Source organism: Callorhinchus milii, unplaced genomic scaffold, assembly GCF_018977255.1.
Source record: "Callorhinchus milii isolate IMCB2004 unplaced genomic scaffold, IMCB_Cmil_1.0 Scaffold5, whole genome shotgun sequence".
In the NCBI taxonomy this organism is placed as follows: Eukaryota; Metazoa; Chordata; class Chondrichthyes; order Chimaeriformes; family Callorhinchidae; genus Callorhinchus; species Callorhinchus milii.
The window spans coordinates 33,998,324-34,014,333 of NW_024704746.1; the positions used below are offsets into that span (position 1 = coordinate 33,998,324).

The following is a 16,010-nucleotide window of genomic DNA, read 5'->3' on the forward strand; positions in this document are numbered from 1 at the left end:
ATTCACTTTACAGTATATTCTGTGAAGCGCTTTGAGACGTCTAGAAGATGTGAAAAACACTATTATTGTAATTATTTATCTCAGCCAAGGCAGGAATAAAAATACTGCAATTCACCTCAGTGCCCCGGGAGCTGCAGAGGGGCAAAAAAAAACATCCAGGGTTTCCACTCCTGGTATTGAATAACCTCTGCTGGTGAGTACATATGTGGACGTAGGAAGAGAACAAGATTGGGCTCGTCTGTGATGTTCTGCTCTCTCTCCATGATGACCATGTGGCCTGCTGTTACTGTCTGGGCAAAGTACTGGAGGTCAGCCAACACCTGTGGGTAACCTGTGTGTAAGGCAGAAAATAGTCAGACTTGTGGGAGAGGAGAATGAAAGGAGAAAAGAGCATTAAAGTGTGAGCTGGTATCACCCGACCACATTGTCAAAAGACTTTTGTGAAACTGCCACATTGTGTGCACAAACAGAGCAGGGCAATCTAATATGTGCATAATGCACAAGGAGGAAATAAAAGGCTGTCTTGATCTCTCATTAATAGGCCATTAACAGGCTAGTAAGAGGAGGAAGGATATGGGGAAGCAACCAGCCAGCAGACAATTCCAATAGATGAGGAAGTAAAGTGCTTCCTATGAGTTTATGAAGCCACTACAATAAACCAGGTTAAAAACATTTTATTTGATTTTTTTTTAGCAAAATTCAAATAAAAGTTGTTTGGTCCTCTCAAAAAACATTACATCTACAATATTTTATTATTTCAGATTCCGATCAACATGCCTGAAATGTCCCCCCGCCTTGTTAAAGGAAGGAAAGGGTTAAACTTCCTTTCACATTCCACAGCACATAATTCCAACTCAAACCACACGCACTGTATGAAACAAATATCTGCCCCCAAAAGAAAAACTTGGCGGAAAATATATACCGCATCCACTGAAATAAAGCACACAAGACTGAAATCTAAAGTTCAGCTCTCACCACAACAGCATCATTCTCTGTTCATCCCCTGCTGGTTTTTAAACAGAACCATAAACTATCAACACAAAATGGGTAACTCTAAATATATTTAAATGTCAACCCCATAAAGACAGTGCAGAGGAGATTCACTAGGATGATACTGGGAATTGGGAGGGTTTCTTATGAAGAAAGATTCGAGAAGCAGGGACTGTTTTCTCTAAACCAGAGAAAGTTGAGAAGAAATAAGGCGGAGATTTTGAAATCATGAGAATTTTTGCTAAAGTAAAAACTGGAGAAATTATTTGCACTGACCAGTGAGTCGGTAACTAAAGGCCATAGACTTAAAGCAATTACCGAAGGAACAACGGGAGCGGCTAGAGGAATTTTGTTATACTCAGAAGAAGGTTGTTAGGACATGGAATGTCCTACTGAGTTGAGGCAGAATTCATGTTAGCTTTAAAGAAGGAATTAGATAAATATCTGAAAAAGGAAATATAAAACTGTATGGGGGATAGACAGAAAAATGGGATTAAATGAATAGCTCTTTCGAGTAGAAACAAGCCCAGAAACAATGTGCCAAAAAGACCTCTTTCGGTACAGTAAATTTCTGTAGTTCTATGGCTGACAAATGTACTTTACCTGCACATACTCTGACTGTACTAAACCAGCATTTGGACCAGGGAGACATTCCCCTTCCCAACAAGTGCAGTTTGGCTCAATGTTGCTATGAGTAGAGTTCGGATGAAACAGGACCAGGCTCAGTAGAGTGTGTTGCTACCCGTTCCTCTCAATCAAATAGACTGTGGACACTCACTGTATGAGTCACTGAATCTTATTCCTTATCTTCCTGACATCAAAAGGAGATTCAGATTCTAGGTGCAGGAAGCATCCAAGGAAAGGGGGAAGTCAAGAAGAAGAAATGTATGGAGAGGAATGGAAAGAGAAAGTGCAAAGGACGAGTTGAGAGAGACACAGATTTCTCAGTGAGATCTCCGTCATGTAAAAACACAGAGGAAAAAAGTAAAAGTCCATTTCATTACAGAAAAGTAATGAAAAAGTGGTGGAGGATAAGGATGATCAGGACTTAGAATGCTGGGACTGCCCAAACACAATCAAATAGTTGGCAAGTACAAAATGTCCTCAAAGTCCAAATGCAGCTTTCACTACCCCATTTTAAGGGCACATTGCCAAAACCATAATAATAATCCTTGCATTTGATACAGCGCTTTTCACGTCTTCTCGACATCTCAAAGCGCTTCATAGAATAGACTGTAAAGTGAATTGACCGTATATTTGTGGGCGAAACGTCACCCCCACTATCAGAAGTTCTGTGCACAAGGTTCAAGATAATATACTGTTTATGCATGGATCAAACTTCTCTATCTCAATCTTCACTCTCTCGTGCAATCTACGGGCATTTAAATTAACAACAACAAAATTACATTTACATTTCTGTTGTATCAATTATATAAAAATATTTGTTTGTGTATATAAAGTTGTTATTAAATAATACTAACAAGCGAAAGGTAGAACCCAGCGGGGAAAAGCTATTCTGTAGCCATTTAGTGTTGGAATTCAAGTGGCCCCTGTGCATATCCCAGGGATTTGATGAAACCAAAAAAGGTAGTGTTTAAACCTGGCATTTTTACAGAATGTACATTATAGGTGTAAAATATCCTTAAAAAAAAGCAGAGAGGGAATGAATTCCAAGAGATTTCACAAAGAACAGACACAACACACACAAAAAAAGGTTGTAAAACAGTCCAACTGTCTGGAGGTTTTGGAAATTGAAACATTAAGCAGGACTAAAGCTTTTCTGGAGCTTAACTTAATTTTCTGCCAATTTAAAGTGGCCAATACAGAACTCATTGTTTAAGATAAACATGTCACATCATCTCTCGTGCAGAGGTTACCTTGCTGTATGTACAAGATACCAGTTCTCAAGTTTAAGTTATCTCTTTCCTTCAATGACTGTCTTCCTGTAATAGTTTGTGTTATACTGTATTTTTTTCCCAAATGAGCTTCATCTATAAATAAAACACAGGACTAACTGCATTCACCCCATTGCATATTTTGTCAAGGTTGGAAGAAAAATTGTGCGGTGTCCTGTAGCTCAGTGGTTAGAGCATTCGCCTTGCAAGCAAGAGGTTTGGGTTCGATTCCCAGCAGGGTGAAACCTTGGGCAAGTTTCCTTACTCCACATGCCTGATAATAATACCTTAAAAAAATAATAAAATTGGTCACTTCAATCCACGCCTGTTTGTGGGACACTGCTGTCCACAATTGGCTGCCGGGTTTCGCCCAAAAATATACAGTCAATTCCCTTTACAGTATAATTTCTGAAGCGCATCAAGGCATCTAGAAGATTTGAAAAGCGCTATATCAAATGCAAGGATTATTATTATTTTTTATTTAAAATGGCAAAATATCCCAATTGAAACAGAAAATGCTTGAAATGTACATTTGGGGTATGGAAGCTAATGGCTTTTGGGGGTGCATGAGCCTTCATTAGAATCTTACTGAAACATTCGGATACAACAACAACAACAAAATCAGATTTGTATGGTGCCTTGCACATCAGGAGGACATCCCAAGGACACACCAGAAACATTAACTGATGTTACTAGTTCTGAATCAGATTAACCTGCTTTCAATTTCTAGCAATTACTGTGTATATTGTCCCCAGGCCATTGTGATACCATTGCATTGATGGTTATAATTTTGCCGGTGCTGACTGCTCTTCAAAGTAAATAAGGCAGGAATGTTCCCTCTGGAGAGAATTAACATTATGCCATGAGTTGGGTCTTAATTCTATCTTAGAGGCAACAGCAAGAATTGGAAGTGGTCTGGCAACCAGAACTGAATGTTCGGCCTGCCTCTGCCAGCAACTTGCAATGCCAAGTCCCAATTTGCCAGAGCCTCATCTTAAACCTTGCATTTGCATTTGATTAACATTTGCCTGGAGCTATAATACAAAACCAGTATAAGATTACGACACAGTTAATGCTACAGTGAGGTGGTTCTTCAGAGAGAGCCACAGTGGGCTCCAATACTGGTTGATGTTTATTTCATTACGATCCGTTGGCCAGAGGGGAAAAGTTACTTCGCAGGACTTTCTCAACAGACCAGAAAATTACTGGCTTGAATCCTAAACTATCTGTTCTTAATTCGGACTGCAGTTAGGGCGCTACAATTGGTTTCAGCACCTCTGGGATGGGGAGAGAATAGTTAATCAGGTTTCCTACTCCTCACTGCTATGTAACGAGTCCTGTAGAAGGAGCATGTGTGTAGATGTTGAATAAGGAAAGGACTGAGCTTGACGGTGGAGTCCTTTGGTTGAATTGCCTGATGATGCTCTTGCTCAAGATTCATACTGAATAATAGAGCAAGGTACTAGAGAAGAAATTCAGCACCTGTAGAACTCTACCCCAGTAGAAAGGAAAAAAGAGTCTAAAGTCATTGGAGAGAGAGGTGGAGAATTTTTTGCTATGAAAGAAACAAAATTTAAAGATTTCTCTCTTTCAGATGACTTTGGGTCAATTTATTCATTTTGATAAACAGACATATGATTAAAAAGATTATTTCCCATTTACATTAAAACATGTGACTGCAAAACAAAATAGAATGCAAACTGTAATCAAAGATGCATTCCTTCATAAATGTGCTCTGTAATTAAAGCATGTTAAAATAAAATTATAAAAATACATATATAAGCACAAAATGTATTTACTTAAACCACATTAATCCCTCCCTTGTAGATACTGCCTATTAGTACCATAAGTCTGTCAAATGTGAATAGGATGCTCACCCACGGGAGGTAAAGTCCAAACCGTATAAAACTGTACAAAAGCATAAGCAGAATGGCACTTATCAGGTAAGATGTGTCCTTATATTTGATATACTGACTTATCACATCATCAAGATGATTCAAAGCACTTTGCACAATTTTACTGTGAATAGTAGTGACTGTGTATTTTGTAGGCGAACGCAGCAGCCAATTTGCACACAGCAATGTCCCACAAACAGCCATGAAGTGAATGACCAATTTAGTCTGAGGGTTTGTTGGCCAGGAGAGGGTACTTTCTTGTACATAGTTTCCTGTTTTGTGACACCACTTCTCCCCAGAATAAAATCAAGGAGGCCAATACCTAATCATTTTGATCACATCTTTAAGACGTGCAATGTTATACAACCTTATCTCCAATGAAGTTCAAAGAGTGGCATTAAGTCTCACAAATTCACCTGATTCCTGCTTATCTTCCTTTTTCTAAACGTTATTTCTTTTTGCTGTTTGGTTTGGCCTTATTTACTCTCAGGACCATTGGAGGAGCCCACATGATCACTTTGATGGTTACCTTAAGTTAGCATTTCTTTCTACTTTGTAATATTCAACATTTATAATTTCCAGAATATCAGTTCCATTGATGGAATATAAGCAAGTCATTTAGAAGCTGCAAAGGAAATCCAATCCTTAAGGCTTAAGCCTTCAATCAGCACACAGTCTGGGAGGCAGATGGTGCTATATAGATACCACCAGCAGCTGTGCAAAAGGATTACTCACACTTCTTATCACTGTCTTCTGACAGTAACATAACCAAGTGGAGAGACATTGAAGGTGTGCTATAAAGATTGGACCACGTGAGTGCAATTCCAGCCAAAAATAAGAGCAACCAGTGCAAGGCTCAAGGTCAAATTCAATATTGCAAAAGCCAGCAGTTTACAGAACAGAACATCCCTAGCCCACTGTTTGCTTAGAGAAATATCTCACCAGAATCTGGTCTGGAGTTGTCAAAATCTAGCCTAGGAACATTCAGGACTCGCATTAATTGTCCTTTGTACCAATATTTCCTCCTTCCTCAAAGGCATTGTGGAGTTCTGTAACTCAGTAGTTAGAGCGCTCACCTCACAAGCGAGCGACCTGGGGTAATTAATTTGGCTGCCGGGTTTCACCCACAAAATATACAATCGATTCACTTTACAGTACATTCTGTGAAGCGCTTTGAGATGTCTGTGAGAAGGTACTATATCAAATGCAAGGATTACTATTATTGAATCTTGCTGGGATACAGTTCCACATGGACTCTAGTAACTCACCCAAATGACTGTTCTTCGTGTGTCACCCTTAGGTCAATGGTGTCTGTCATAATTTTGCACCCAAAGCTCAAAAATAATAGGACATAAAAATGATCACAAATTGAGATTTAAAAGAGGATGTAATATTTTGTGAATCAGGTACCTAATTTCTAAATAAACAGGGTGGTGGGTGGGGTGCGGAGTTGAACAATAAGTATCTAGTAGCACATCTAAAAGAGAGTTTAGGAGGAACTTTTTTATGCAATGTGGAACTCACTAGCGAAAGCTGTGGTTGAAGCCCAAAGTATATAAAAGGCCATTTGATGGAAACCGGAGAGAGAAAGTGTATGGGAGAGGGTCTTAGGAAGGGTGGAGGCTCATGTGCAGTATAAACACCAGCACGGACTGTTTGGGCTAATTTGCCGAATTCCATGCTGTATTATTCTATAAAATTTGCTAGTGTGAAAGCTCATTGCTCTGACGCCTCCTTTAAATTCCAGGTCAACACACATCAAGGCCCAACTGCCTGACGCAACCATTTTATTCAGGGCATGGATGTGGTTGTAATTCTCTTGAAAACGGAAAGCAAACAAAGTCTAGTTCCATTGATGTCCAGCGTTCATGTCAAGGAAGTAGGGCAGTCAGACGCAAATTATGAGATTAGTTTATTTAAATATTTTAATAACGGCATCTCCAGCCACACAGACCACAAAGAGGTCAGGTTGAATCCTTCTCTGTGGTGATTTAGCTCATCTCAACTGGAAAGGCAGAAAAGGCCTGTTACAATCGGTCCCAATGCTCCTGGAATAGGAAGTGGGGAAAAACCCCAGCCACAATTGTAGTTCCTGAGCACTATCCAGTGACTCATGTTGGAGGTCACATAACATAACATGTAGGAGCAGGAGTAGGCCATTCGGCCCTTCGAGCCTGTCCTGCCATTCAATCATGGCTGATCTTCTAATCTAACTCCAGCTAATATCCTAACCCTGCCTTATCCCCATATCCCTTAATACCTTTTGCAATAAGAAATATATCTATCTCAGTCTTGAATATGTTCAAGGACTGAGCGTCAACAGCCCTTTGGGGTAGTGAGTTCCATACGTTCACCACCCTTTGAGTGAAGTTCTTCCTCAACTCAGTGTGAAAGGGCTGGCCTCTGATTTTAAGGTTGTGACCCCTGGTTTTAGTTTCTCCAACCAGGGAAAACAATCTCCCACTATCTACTCTATCATGCCATTTGATGATCTTATAGGTTTCTATAAGATCCCCTCTAATTCTTCTGTATTCTAGAGAATATAGGCCCAAATTGGTCAGCCTATCCTCGTAACTCATCCCCTTCATCCCTGGTACTAGCCCAGTAAATCTACGCTGCTCCCCCTCCAAGACAAGTACATCCTTCCTTAAATAAGGAGACCAAAACTGCACACAGTATTCCAGGTGTGGTCTCACCAGGGCCCTATACAGTTGCAGCAAGACTTCCCTACTCTTATACTCTAATCCTTTCATAATGAATGCTAACATAGCATCCCAGAGTGCACGTCAGGTGAGGACAATATCAACTCTGCTCTGTATCTTGTCCAAGTGGCTATTATTCCTATGTGAGCCCTGACAGGGAGTATTGGCAGGCTATTTGATTGAGGAGGTTATCACAGCCAAGCCTGATCTTGTCCTCACATTAGGATTTTCCAGATAGGGATCAGGAGCAATCACTCACCTTGCAAGGACATCCTCTTCCTACCCCAGCAACCCTGAGATCAATTGTAATGCCCCAACAGCTACTCTGCTTGACATCAGCTAAGTCATCACAGAGTGGATTTGAACTTGTAACCCCTCAGGATGGCCTCCTGGTGCTCTGGGCAGTGCCTTTCCCCACGAGGCCCTGTGTGAGCTCCACGAGCTTCTTTAATATAAACACTGTTTAGAGAGTTGAGAATTCAGCACTATTCATAATTCTGGAGGAAGTGTTACTGTGCATCCTGCTAAGCCACTTGTGAATTAATACAAAAGACATGCACGTCCGGGAATAGGCAGGTGGATGTGTGATAAGATCTGGGTCAGTTTTTAATCAGACACAAAAGAAAACTGACCAGATGTCAGCAGCGCAGTTTTCTAAAACAGAGCTGGAAATCCCCAGCTCAAAAGTAACCTTTTCATTGCATGTAGTGAAAGGAAATACAGTAATAATAATTTTAGTTATTCTAATATCGACCTGAAAATCCTCAGTCCATAGCAATACTTTCATTGCAGCAAAAGGAATAGTAATAATAAGTTAATTTATTCTAAAATCGACCTGAAAATTCCCAGCTCATCACTTCAGTAATTGTGACATGACTGCAGTTAAAATTCGTCAATCATTTCATAGCTGTTTGTGAGACATTGCAGTGTGCAAACTGGCTGCTGTGTTTGCCTAGATATACACAGTCACTGAACTTTACAGTAAATTCTGGTGAACACTTCAGACTTTGACAACATGATAAGGCGCTATATCAAATGCAAAGATTCTGATTATGGTGATCAATCTTCTTCTATAGGATCATGGAACACAAACTACAGCCAAAAAACAATTCCCTCTCTCCTCCCTCCCTCCCCACCAAAACAAAATTAGTACCTTGCAAGCTGCAAATGCAAGAGGACCTGGGTTTGATTCCTGGGCAGGGTGAAACCTCAGGCGAGTTTCCTTACTCCACACGCCTAGGTTTACCTAACAATAAGTTGGAACCCTGTTATTAGTCGATCGGCTGATTGATCGCTTTCCAGAGCTAATAATCCCTCCAACAAAAAAATTATAATTTGGTCACTCAGTCTACAATTGTTTGTGGGACATATTATTATTAATATTATACTCATGTCTGCTCCCCCACCCAGCTCTGCGAACCGATCACCCACATTCTTTCTGAGCTCCACTGGTTCACCATCCCCCAGTGCGTCAAATTCCAGATTCTCAAATCCCTCCATAAACTCGCCCCAACCTATGTGACACCCTGCAACCCAACCACCCTGGTTGCTTTCTCCACTCAGTGAACTCCAGCCTGCTTTACGTTTCCAGCCCAATCTGCCCTACCAACAGTGGGAAAGAGCTTTCAGCCAATCTGCCCCCGCTCTCTAGAACTGCATCTGAATTCCTCTGCCTCACCCCCAGCCCTCTGCACCTTTAAATCCCACCTTAACATCTTCTTTTTGACCACTTTCCCATGACCCCCCCCCCTCCCCACCTCGCCCGCCCTCCTTAGCTCCCCTCCTCCCGTCCTCAACTCTTAACAGTTGGCTGTGTGAAGCACTTTGAGATCGTAAAGATTCTATGTAAATGTAATTTGTTGTTGTTTTAAAGGTCAGGTGTTGAATCATCATGAGTTTGCTCTCCAGAGACTGTGCACACAGACAAAGCTGAAATAAATGACTGCAAAAGGAGAAATGCAAAAGAAATGAAAGATGTAATTAGATTGCAGAGATGAGTATCTGTCTCTGGTGGTCTGTTTCCTGCCTGGCAGAAAACAACACCAATAATCTGCCTTGGCCCATCCGACGCAGGCTGCTGAAACAGGAGCTGGTCTGCAGTAATGGTTACCTGGATGGGACATAGTGTACGAGTACAGTGGAAACTTGACTTGTGGATAGCACGCTACCAGTTACAGGGCATTTTATTTTGATTTTCCCATAACGTCTTCTCTAGATTGTGATCACCATGCAGCAGCACCGTTCAGCTGAAGGAAACCAGTCCATGACTTATTGGTTACATCATTTGCCCTGACCTCTGGCGCTCTACTTCTGGCCTGATGACCCCCTCTCTTGGAGACCTCAGTTAGTCGATACTCCTGATACCCAGAAGACCTCTACAGATCACAGACAGGCCTTTTACAATCTCCTGATGCTTACTTTGTGCTGTGAAGTTGCTTAATGTGCCACTGTTTCCAGAGAAGCGTGATTAAGTAGGTTATAAAACTGGAAACCAGGCAACCGATCCAGTATATCTGCAGTGGTTCCAGAGAATTATGTATGGCTACTTTTGAACATTCTGAAAGGTTGAGGGTTCAGATTGGATAAGAGCACAGTGGGTAGGAAGAAGGATATGAAAATCTTAGAAAAGCATATTTCTTAAATAATTTTTATCTATATTTATTGATTTCTTTATTATTTTCCAATTGACTACTTCTCTCTTCAAGCCACTGACTGGCTGGGATATGGTTCTATTGGTACCTAACCCTAGTTGCCACTGTTCATGTGTAAAGTGTTGGATATGTGTGTTGACAGGTTATATAACCATGGAGATAGGAGTGAGGTCATCACAGCCCAGCCCAGCCCAACCCAACCCGACATAATCTTCTCTCTCACAACTCTTCAATAGGAGTCACCGGAAAACGATCAAGAACAGAAACCTAGGGTTATTTACTGGGGGCGGGGACAAAGTCAAATTTAGTGAACAAGCTCGACTATTTTTTTTAGGATACAATTTCATCATGAAAGACCCAGTTACACCTGGTTGGTATGAAACAAAACTGTAGCGAGAAATTGCACACTCAACAGATTCACTGGTAATGGTTTCATACCAACCAGGTGTAACTGGGTCTTTCATGATGAAATTTAGCTAACTGGGGTTCTGGTAGCCCAACCTGATGTAAGTGCTCTGCTCTGAGATGCTACCTCGCGCGAAGGGTGCCATACAAATGCAAGTTGATGTTTTTCTTGTTACTCTCATTTGTATTGGTTTTAAAGTGCTGGAACAGGCTCCCTAGGGAATCAAGTGTTGATTCTTTCAAGAACAAATTAGATAGATTTCTCTTAGGAAATAAGATCTGGGGATACAGTGTATGGTTTGGGACATGGCATGTGCAAGCGACTGCCAGGATGGTGGAAGGCGAACTGAATGGACCTTGGTCTTCTTTCGCCTAGCAAATTCTTATGTTGTTATGTATTGTAGTCTAATAAATAAAAATAATGATGGGACCATTATTCATTTCAGGTGAGTGTGGACAGTATCCATTTTTAAACAATAAACCAGATGTCTCTGTTTAATTTCCCCACTGTGACTCAAAGGCTGTGGCAATCGCAGCTGGTTCTGCCACCTTCTGGCTCTTTATCAAATGACTGCAGCCAATGGAAGAAATGTCCCCATAACATCTTTTATCATAGAACCCATTGGGCATTCAGCACACAACCAGGCCATTCAAGCCTAAGGAAGTTACTGAAATTCTATCCTTTCAAAACAATCTCCAGAAGGAAATAAAAATGCCAATTCCATAAACCTACAGCAATGTAGACATTGCTAATAAATACATAAGAGTGGCTCTCCCTATGCCTTGTTCAAATGATAGTCCTCTAGTGCTGATGATAATCACACCAGTGGCAGTGGTAATGGGGGGAGCTAAGGTGGGGGGAGTCGGCAACAATACGGGGAGCGGCCAGGAGATATGAGAGCATTGGGAGTGGCACCTCCAGCACCCCCAATTTCCGCACCTATCATATATGTAATAAAGTACAGAGAAAAAGCACTGAAGTGGATTTAAAGAAATCACTCTATTGGGGGAAGCTAGTACCATTATGCTGGGCTGAATGTACTCCATCTCCGCTGTAAACACTCTGATTGCATCACTAAAGCAAGCTTCTGTAGTTTAAATGGTATCAGGTATTCTAAAGCCAATTCTCCAAAGCAAATAGGTTTGTAGGAGTTTAATAGGGAATAGGGATAATACTGGTGTATGAATAAAGTAAGTTTATAGATAGATTTAAATTTCTTAACATTCCAAAACATCAAAAATATGTTTATATCCACATAGATATAAAAAGACAAATGTAATCATTTTAAGATGCCATCAATATCTCTTGTAACAATAAATAGAAAATGCACGTAGTCTCTTTTGTTCGAAACCAACCTGTCCATTCCTGGGCCATTCTTGCACTGTGTTTTCAGAATAAGATGTAGGATCTGTTGATCTGCCATTTTGCTGACAATCCAGCTGGACAAAATCTTGACACTGAGTGTGACACGTATACTTGCAGGCTGGAGGGAAATGAAAATATAAATAGATTAACATTAGAACCCTCAAACTTTAGTCATGCCATTAGCTCAATACGTCACCGAATGTAAATCGTACAGTATTTATTTAGTCCAGTAAATGATTTAAAACTCAACAGTGTGGAAATTAAAGTACAGTATTTGGAAAACATTCTATGGATTATAAATTCAAGCTTTGATATTGAAACCCTGCTCACTGTACAGCAAATCGCTTGAATAGCTCAAACAGCCGAGCATTTAACTTCCAATCTGAAATCCATAAACCAAATCATATCCTGCTATCATTAACTCTCTGCTCTGAACTGGGTAAGATCATCTCCCAATAAGGCTCTGCCTGATCACAGACGACTCCTCAACATAGGATAAATAAAGAACATGCCAGAGTTTCTCTGTAGTAATTGACTACAAGGTGCACAAAGATGGATTTTCAGCAATTTTCATTGCAAAACATAAAGCTTCCTCTAATAATGTCTCCCCTAAAATCAGATCAATGTTACGATCTAGCACTCAGACGCTCAATGGCAGTGAGTAGTATGCTCCATGGAAAAGCAAGTCGGTGCATTGGCAAAATGTGCCACGGACTGCCTTAATTTAGGCGAATGTGGTTAGTCTTACCTGGGCCTCAAGATAGAGCAACACACTTCAGCAAGTTATTCTACCTCAAGGCAAGCTTCTGTCTGAGCTGCCGCCATGTGGAAAGTTTAAATAAGTAAACCAATCCAGAATGCAGGTCGTCTATTAATCTCTTGAATGCAGGGGATCCACTGTCTGATGAGATGAGGAACTCTTAGGGAAGGGAACAGGTACTTGTGCTGGACTATCTTGTACAAGTGTTTGTAAACAAACATAATTTAGCGACTGTCATGAAGGCACCTGGCTGAGAAATACTCAAAAGATGAAGGGAGCATCTGCACTCACACTATAAAATACTCGAGAGTGTTGGTGGAGAACAGTAGTAGACAGCAGATTGGTAAGATACAAGCTCATGGCTGGAATTCAGGCGGACATAGTACTTGGGATCAGACTAATGATGGCTAGAGGTACAGAGACAGAATCAATTTATCTGTCCACTAATGCACGTATGAATTATTGAAAAACATTAATAACTTTTAATGCAACTTGAAAATATGCTGCACAGTGTCTCTCTGTTCTGATACATTAATATCAGGAAAATGTGGTTGCAGAATTGATAGCAGTGCTGGGAAGCTGTAACCTCATAGTACATTTGGTAAGAGGTGCGTTAAGAAGCTATAAACTTCACAGTATATCGTACATCAAGTAACAACTGCAGAGGGGAAAAAAATAACTGCAACAGAGAAGATGAAAGATCGAAGGGAGATACATTGCTGCTAAGTCAATAAGAAAGCAAATGAAATAATGGCAAGTAACCCTGATTTGTGTCACAATTGATTAAGTGATTAAGTGTCGAATGCTGCTGTTCGGTATAATCCCTCTGAGTCGATAAATTCTGTAACAGAAAGGTTTCCAGCTGCATTCATCTTTAAGAAATAACATTTGTTTCAAAACTTGTTTTTAAGATAGCCTAAAATACTGTATAAACACACATATATTCTGCTTTTTCCTGTCTGTGCTTGGTCATCTGGATAAGAATATAAAAGGGTATAGAATGAGAAAAGACCATGTTACCCCTCAGAGCACCGCTTCTTCAAAACCTCCCTGACTATCCCTCCCTGACCCATTTATTTTCAATCTGTCATTTACAGTAAGTTTGATAATTGTAGATATTCAAAAGGATCTTGCAATAAGATTTTCAAACATTATTGATCTTAGGGTCCCTTTTTTCTCTTCATTTAAAACATTCATTTTTATTCAAACATTATTCAGAGAAAATAAGTGCTTAATGTATGGAGAATGCAACCTCATTAGTAATTAAAATGCTGTACTTATTATTACTTGTTAAGCATATCAGTTGACCGGCTGTCTAGACTGCAAACCATGAATTTCCCACAGATTCTGTGTTTCAAAGGTTAAGTGCGCAACAGTATCATACAGAGACAGGAAGGGGAAATCGATATTAACTGAACCAAGATAGAAAATCTGATCAGCAGTGCAGGATTGGAACTTTAACGGTAGCAGTAATGCCTTTTACTCAAGATATTATTCTGAATAATACAACCCAGTTTAATGAATGAGTTAAAGGTCCCCCCGTTATACTTGTTCTTTCGAACTTTGTGCCCCAAACACCGAGTAGGTTTATAAAAATAACATTCGCTCCTACCTGATGATCTTCTTCGCTTCACCTGAACATTGATTTTATCCGACAGCTTGTAAATAGCTATTCCCATTACTGATTCCCTGAATCACCGTGAGCCTGTCTGACGAGCAGCTCGGATGGAGGCAGTAACAGGCAAAACTTGTATCAGAGTAGCTCCAGCACGGATGATGATGATGACAGATCACTGGTTAAATGCTCTCAGGCTCCTCCATGCTAATAACAGGCCTACAATGCTTATTTACCTGACTGTTCAAAACAAACGTGCAGAAACCTTTAAGATTTTTTTTTGCCGATATTCAATTTGAACTTGAAACCAATACTGCGTTAAACCAAGGCAGCAGTCGCAAGCATGTCCTTGTCTTGTCTTTCAGGTATTCAATGCTGGGAAATTAAGATGTTAAAATCCAACGATGATGACTTTGCTTAAGGTCATCAGCTCGTTCAAATGAAATGCAGACGTAAAGTGGTGGTGAAAGCCACAGCGTTTCATTGGTTTATTCCCTGCTTTGCCATAGATCCCTACGCTTCCACACCAGGAAGAACTGACCTCTGTATATGTTGCATTTATTAATAATGGAATTATTGAATTGTTATCTCTTTGTACCAACAGAGTTCTTTTTTCTAAATAGTAAATTCTAGTACTCTAATAAGAAAGCTACAGCGCCAATGGAAAATAACCCGTAAAGTGGGATCTGAACATGTTTTAGATGAAAATTCTCTGGAACTTTTCTTCTCCTGAAGAGGTTTTGACTACTTCTTCTTTTGACTGAGGTGCATTCACTTCCAAAAGTACTCACAGCCCCTGCAACAAAGACATCCTTGAATCTGCTGCTGAGGTTTAACAGAGAGTCGATTTCAAGTTCAAATTAAAAATCAGCAAAAAATAAATTCCTTAAGATTTCTGTACATTTGTCTTCAACAGTCAGGCAAATAAGCCATGGAGCAGCCTGAGAGAATATAAACAGTGATCCATCTGTCACTATCATTCATACAGGAGCTATTCTGTGTTCTGGTACCTATACAAACTAGGGGTTTCTCCCAGTGTCCTGCTTACCAATCTAAAATTGACCATTCACTTAATGTCAGTTTGTGGGATTTTTACTGTGAACATATTGGCTGTCGCAACCCCCACAAAGCACCCAGTCACTACACTTTGCAGTACATTTTGCGAAGCGCTTTGTGACGTCCTCCTAACATGAACGGTGCTATATCAAATGTAAGGATTAGTAATTGTTATTATTATAATAGGAACAGAGAAAAGCATGAATTGGAAAGCCATTCCTTCCCAAGATCATGACTCTGCCCAACATGCTTAAGATCCTGTAGGCAAGCCTACTATTGAATTCCTGTCCAACTTCTGAAGGTAATCTTCAATTTATGCCAATAGAAATCGGGTAAAGGAAACAGCAGTGACTGTCAAAAGCACGTGGGGAAAAAGGTAAGATTATCTTTTTCAGAAATAATTATTTTAAGTGAATCAAAAACTTGCGACTGATAAACTATGAATGAGAACTTAAAAGTAAAAACTGTGTGGTGAACATTTTGATATTGACATGCTATTCATTTATAAGTAAAGTTACAATTTGCCGCCTAGTGGTGTAAGTTGCTAATATCAGTTTCCAAATACTGCACCATTGTCGAAAAGGTTAAGAAACCTACAATTTTCAACAACCTCTGAGGTTTACAGAAAATGGAAGTGGTGAAATCCTTGCTGAGAGCAGAGAAGATAGAGCCTGT

At 40.2% G+C, this 16,010-nt stretch overlaps 1 protein-coding gene across 1 annotated transcript in view; it reads right to left on the reverse strand.

Annotated features, from left to right (window-relative positions):
* Positions 1–14,365, reverse strand: part of rassf3 (Ras association domain family member 3) — a 55,579-nt gene extending 41,214 nt beyond the window's left edge. The window contains exons 1-2 of the mRNA XM_007895286.2: positions 14,277–14,365; positions 11,895–12,022 (exon numbers count right to left, since the gene is read on the reverse strand). Coding sequence (XP_007893477.2) covers positions 11,895–12,022; positions 14,277–14,343 — 195 coding nt within the window. The 5' untranslated portion in view covers positions 14,344–14,365. The remainder of the gene's footprint in view (positions 1–11,894; positions 12,023–14,276) is intronic.
* Between the last annotated feature and the right edge of the window lie 1,645 nt (positions 14,366–16,010).